Source organism: Protobothrops mucrosquamatus, unplaced genomic scaffold, assembly GCF_001527695.2.
Source record: "Protobothrops mucrosquamatus isolate PMUCROS unplaced genomic scaffold, P.Mucros_1.0 scaffold1575, whole genome shotgun sequence".
NCBI lineage: Eukaryota > Metazoa > Chordata > Lepidosauria > Squamata > Viperidae > Protobothrops > Protobothrops mucrosquamatus.
In genome coordinates, this window is record NW_015387739.1 from 126762 (window position 1) to 133068 (window position 6307).

A 6307-nucleotide genomic window follows, 5' to 3' on the forward strand; every position below is an offset into this window, starting at 1 on the left:
ACCTGATAAAACGCCCCCCTGGTCACGGCCGACAGATGGTCATCCAAAGTCAGCCGTGAATCCAGGAGGACTCCCAAGTTGCGTGCCCTCTCTGAGGGGGCCAAAGATTCGCCCCCTATAGTCAGCGATGGCGTCAGCTGACCATACCGAGACGCCGGCAACCACAGCCACTCGGTCTTGGAAGGGTTGAGCCTGAGTCAACACAGTTGTTAAGTGAATCTGGCTTCTCCATTATCAGAAAGTTGCAAAAAATGATCATATGACTCCTGGACACTGCAGTCTTCATAAAGATATGCCGCTTGACAAGCATTTGAAGTTTGATCATGTTGCCATGGACACGAGTCACTTTTTTTCAGTGCCATTGTAACTTTGAGCGGTCACTAAATGAATGGTTGTAAGTCAAGGTCTACTTGCATACACTTAGAAATGTCTTTTTGTTATTGTCTAAATCAGAGGTGGGGAATGATGGCCCCTTTATGACTTGCAGCTGGCTCAGGAATTCTGGGAGTTGAAGTCCCACCCCCTGGTTTAAATGGTACATCAGTCATCATGATTGGTATTTATCTGAACTACCTGTACTGTGGAATGTGATCTAGACCAAATGTGTAGTAGTCTTACTTCCAGCAGCAGAGTATGACTTGTAGTGAAATAGGACCTATATCCTAAACAGCCCACTTATAGACAGACAAGGCAATGCAGGAAGATAGGAATCCCTAATCTGTCCTGTGGTATTACAGCTCTGTGCATTGCTTCTTGTTCTGTTTTAAAGGAATCCCCCAGACTATAGTTGCAGTTAATGAAAGGTGGAAGACACTGTGGCAAAAAGTAGAATGAAAGAACCAAGAAATACTAACGGGCATTCTGCCCTCACTAGTTATTATTCAAACTATGCATCAAGTTTAATCACTTACAACTATGTTTGTTTGTTTTTTCAATTAAAGATTTTAATGTTCATGTTTTCTTTTGTTTCTGCAGTTGGCGTATTGCATTGTGCAGTTTCTAGAGAAAGACCCTTCACTCACAGAACCTGTAAATATAAGAAATACATAGATAAACATTTTAAAATATTGAATAAAGATTTTGCAGATTTCTAATTGGTCTGCTTACTTTTTCTGCTTTAATTTAGGTCATTAGAGGTTTAATGAAATTCTGGCCGAAAACTTGCAGTCAAAAAGAGGTATATTTGATGAGCTTAGACTGTTTTCCTATTTAAAATAGATTACTAAGAAAAGGAATCTTGGGACAGAAATAAATTGTATTTCATAATACAACAAAGAATATAATTCCTAAAAGGAACATAAAGACATGGTTCTCCATAACAAATGGAACTTTTATCGAAGTAACAAAATCTGCATTGCCCCTTATTTACTTGCATGCAATTTCCTGACCACTAATCCCAAAGGAATATATTTTGTATTGTAATGTCATGACAAATGTTTTCTCATTTATTTCCATCCTCACTCTAGTGTAGATTTTGACATAAACAATACTATTAGGCCCCATTTGGGGTAGGAATAAAATAATACCTTCTTAATGCCATCTGGAAATGTAAAAAGATGTTCTTAAAAAGGGTTTTTAAACTCTTATTTTTAATATTAATTGCCAATCTGAAATACAAAACAATAAAACAAATTGAAACATGCTTTACATGATATTGTCAATTAAAATGCACTTATTTCTTAAGAAACAGCCCAATAATTACAGCTAGCTTAGCAAATGAGTATTCCTTTTGTTCAAAAAAGTTCAGTTGAATTGATGCTTCTTTGGAAACTTAATAGATAGGTTGTAAGGAAAAAATCTTCATATTTGATATTTTTTTAACATTTTATTTTAGGTCATGTTCCTTGGAGAGCTGGAAGAAATATTGGATGTGATTGAACCTTCACAGTTTGTCAAAATTCAGGAACCCTTGTTTAAACAATTAGCTAAGTGTGTCTCTAGCCCTCATTTTCAGGTCAGTATTGCAACTAGATGAGACTAATTATTATAAATCTGTTATGTCAGACTTGAGCTTGGGGAATGGTTTAAATTGCTTCACTTTAATGTGAAGTTTAATTGGAATTGACATCCTCATTAGATCTAATTCTTCTTCAGAAGCCCATTTCTATCATTTCTATTACTACAAATTAAATATGAGGAGATGGACAGGACAGATTTTAGTCAGATAGATATAAATGGCTTTGTGTGATATTATTATTATACTAATAGTTGCTGATATTATTACTAGTATTATAGCTGCTATTATTTTTTCAAGGACAATAATGTTAATTCTATTTACTGGAAAAATTAATGAAATTTGCAATAATATTTGTTCCTTTTAGGTGAATAGGTTCAGGATTTTTGTTTCTTGTTTTTATTCATGCAAGACTTTCATAGTTTGTGAAAAGCAAGTTCCACATATTCATCTATCACTCATATCTTTCTAGTAGGAAATTGTTATGAAAGAAACAGCATTGGATCGGTTCTAATAACATCCTTACAGATTACTGAAAAATAAATGGAGATAGATGTAAAAATGTTTGTTTTTGATTGCTCAGTTAGCATGGAAATCATAGAAAAATTAATAGGATAGGGAAGAGTGATAGATGCAAAATTCATATAAGTTTGTGAAAAATGCATCATTTGCCAAGTACAGTAAACTCTTCGTCTCTCTATGTCAGTAGACTCCATCAGATGTAATTTAATATTTCAGGTCCCCAAAGAGAGAAATAATTAAGAGCATTTAATTAGAAATGTACAAAATTAGCAGGATGTAATGTTTTGATGTTCTGTGGAACATTCCATTTTTCTTCTGGTATATTCCAGTCCAACCATTCTGGGGGAGGGGTAGTTTAATAGTTTCCTGGAAGTCAATAATCTGGAATAGGAAATAATTTATGATGTTTCAGTTGTGGTTCTAAAGAATTCGGTCCTTGCCTCTCAGCCCCTTCTAAGTTTGAGCTAATAATTTTGACTGGAGGTTGCCTTACTTAATTTTCTTTCTTCTCTCTTCCTGCCAACATAGAGGAGTGGGGTCAACACTGGCAAGATGGCGGATGCAGTATAGTAATGCAAGCTGAAGGGCCAGACAATTATGGCCCAGTATGCACTCATGCCATGCATGCATGCTTGCACACCAAAAATCTCTGCCCGGGTTGAGAAAACTTCTTTATCAGATTTCTGGGGGAGACAACTAAGAAAACTTACTCTATACATAAGCAAATTCCTGCTTTTATCAGTTGATGTCACCTTTATATATATTTTTTCTTGGGCAAGTTTTTTACTTGCTTTTGTTTGCAATTAGACATAAACAGTTTTGAAAATAATACTATGTTTTTATTTCAAGGTGGCTGAAAGAGCACTTTACTATTGGAATAATGAATACATAATGAGTTTGATAGAGGAGAATTCCAATGTAATACTTCCTATCATGTTTTCCAGTCTATACAGGATTTCCAAAGAACACTGGAATCCGTAAGTTGTGGTTGCTGTTGATTTTTCAGTACATTTGTTTATTCTTTTGAATTCAGTGCTTTCTTTTGTACTGTAACATGGAGAACTACATATGAATGGTGGTAATGTTATCAGTAGTTTACTATACTTATTCAGTAGTTTGCAGACCACCACCAACTAGGGAATATGTAGACCATAATATTATTTTAATCATCTGACAAAGAATAAAGTGCTCATTTGCTACTTGAAAATGCATATTTTTTTGGGATGGAACCTGATTGGGTTTATTTTTACAAAAATCTTCACAATGCTTTTCATAAGGTGTTGTTTTATTCAGTGTGCTCTGCAGTAAAAAATGACTGGGGAACTGAATAAGAAATGTTTAAGTGAAAGAAAACTTGTGAAGAAGAATGTGAAACTAAAGTTTCAGAATAGTGCCCAACTATATTTAGGTGTGAGCTTAATAAGATCAGTATTTTTATTTTTATAATAAAGGTTTTTTTTCTCCTGAGGCACCACATTATAAAAGAATATAGTGTGGGAAATACAATTTTATATGTAAGACTTTTTTTCTTTTTTGTCTTCAAATAATTATTTTATCTTCTTTCTGTTTTTCTAATTTGTACCTGTCAGTATTATTAAAATACAGGTCTAAATTTCCTTTTCCAGTATTGGGCCATGATTGCAGAAAATTAGCATGGAATCCTGATAGATTTGGGGAAGTGAAAAAAGGTCATTTCAAAAGAAAATTATTGTCTTTTATGGCCAGTGCATCCGGAAAATTTGTTTAATCATTTTTAATAATGAACATGTAGATGCACAAAACCAGTGCTTTTTTGTTTAAAAAAAAAAAAAAGGTGCCGGAACTCACACACGTCATACAACCCGCCTTGCCTATCCTACAAGGTTCCATCCCAAAAAGGTGCCGGAACTCTGTTCTGGGCGTTCTATGACAAAAAAAGCCCTGCACAAAACATTGTAGGTATGAGAGCTGACATGAATCATTCAAATGAGAAATAATGGTGTCTCAAAGGGTCTATAATAGTAAACCCTTTGAGATTAGATTAGAATACTTTTATCTTTTCCAAGTGAAATGAAAGGAATTTGAATATTGCAAACATGAACACAGAACAAATTACTACAAAATGTTTTCTAACCTTTTTGAGCAGTTTGATGAGTTTCTTTCATATTTTACAGGGCTATTGTGGCATTAGTATACAATGTGCTGAAGGCATTTATGGAAATGAATAGTGCCATGTTTGATGAGCTCACAGCAACTTACAAGTCAGATCGCCAGCGGTAACTTTTTAAAGCTTTTTGTCAGCTTTGCATAAAACCTGCAGTTTTTCCTTCCTTCCTTCCTTCCTTCCTTCCTTCCTTCCTTCCTTCCTTCCTTCCTTCCTTCCTCCCTCCCTCCCTCCCTCCCTCCCTCCCTCCCTCCCTCCCTGCAGTAATTGCATAATTTTCACACACAATTGATTGCAATGCCTCATTTTTTTTCCCTGCATGCTCATTAGCCTGGCCCTTGCAAGACATAAATGGTTATTTTTTCCCCCCCTTTATGAGATACAGTACCCATTGCGTAGCTTGTGAACTTGCATTCCTCACAGAACTTCTTTTGGCTCTATATTATTAAAGACTTACATGTATCAAGAATTTAGGCCTTAATAAAAAGCATACAGTTACCAAAATATATATATATCCCTCAACAATTTAATCATCACTTTGCTTGAAGATAGTGTTCAGAATATAGTAGACTTTTTGGTAAGGGGAGAAAATATTTGACACTAACCCTTGTGATTTCTACCTGATCATTTACTGAAATCTCTGAGCAAAGTGACACATTTTCAGTCCTGTTTTTCGGCTTCTGTTATCTTGATACATCCAAGGCTTTGACACTGCAGGATCTAGAAGAAGTGCCATTCATACAATCATTAGTTGCACCTTAGATAAAATGTTTCTCTGTCTTTTCCTTAATAATCCTTCTCCAATTATAGTTCATCTTTTGTCTGAAATTTCAGCTTATCCAAAGCAGCAGGTGAAACTAATGAGGAAACTTCGGGAACTCTGGGCAGTTTGCGACTTGGTGAAAGTCGTTTCTTTTGTGAGACTTGGGGTTCCCACAAGCAAAGCGAAGGGTACTGTATGTCATCAAGCCTTGTTAGGTTAGTATAGCCTCTCACATATTTTTGGAGGCCACAATGTTGTTTAATTCGATTACCAGGCTCTCATAGCTCACTGCTTTTTTTAAAATTTAGAAATATGAAATGTAATTAGTGGGGTAATAGATGCTGTTAATATGTGCGCTTTATACCTTGTGATATAGACCAATTTATTCCGTATTATGCTTGCTTATTAACTTTTTCTTTCAACTAGACAGAATGTTTAATGTGCAGGAATTTCTAGGAAAACTCATAAAAAAGATGCTATTAATGTAATATTAATCATTTTGTAAACTTGATTTATATTTATAGAGAAATTGTACAACCTCGGATGTCAAGCATGTTTTTGGCATCTTTGCTGGAAACTTATATTAGATAAACTCAGATTGTGAAAATTAATTTTCACCGATTTTCCATCAAATATATTTTAAAACTATATATCCTTTTTACATAAGAATCAAAGAAATTATTTTATAATTTAAGAATGATTTTTCACTTGTATGGTTGGTTTATTCTTTTATTATTATTATTTAAATAAAGTCAACATTTCAATTATTACAAATCCAACCACAATATTTTTTAGAACCAGGTTTTAACAGCTATGTAGTAATTATAAATACAGAAAACATTGATGAGCTATAGGATGCAAACTTTTTTTTGCTTTGGTTTTTATTAAAAGAAAGTTCTAAGATTTCAGATGAACGTACAATACT

The 6307-nt window shown here is 34.3% G+C and overlaps 1 protein-coding gene across 1 annotated transcript in view; it reads left to right on the forward strand.

The window, feature by feature from the left end:
* PPP2R5E (protein phosphatase 2 regulatory subunit B'epsilon) overlaps positions 1 to 6307 on the forward strand; it is a 71620-nt gene that overhangs the window by 62322 nt on the left and 2991 nt on the right. Inside the window, exons 9-14 of the mRNA XM_015822460.1 lie at positions 976 to 1029; positions 1127 to 1177; positions 1835 to 1954; positions 3326 to 3453; positions 4630 to 4731; positions 5454 to 5597. Of these exons, the coding sequence (XP_015677946.1) occupies positions 976 to 1029; positions 1127 to 1177; positions 1835 to 1954; positions 3326 to 3453; positions 4630 to 4731; positions 5454 to 5597 (599 nt within the window). The remainder of the gene's footprint in view (positions 1 to 975; positions 1030 to 1126; positions 1178 to 1834; positions 1955 to 3325; positions 3454 to 4629; positions 4732 to 5453; positions 5598 to 6307) is intronic.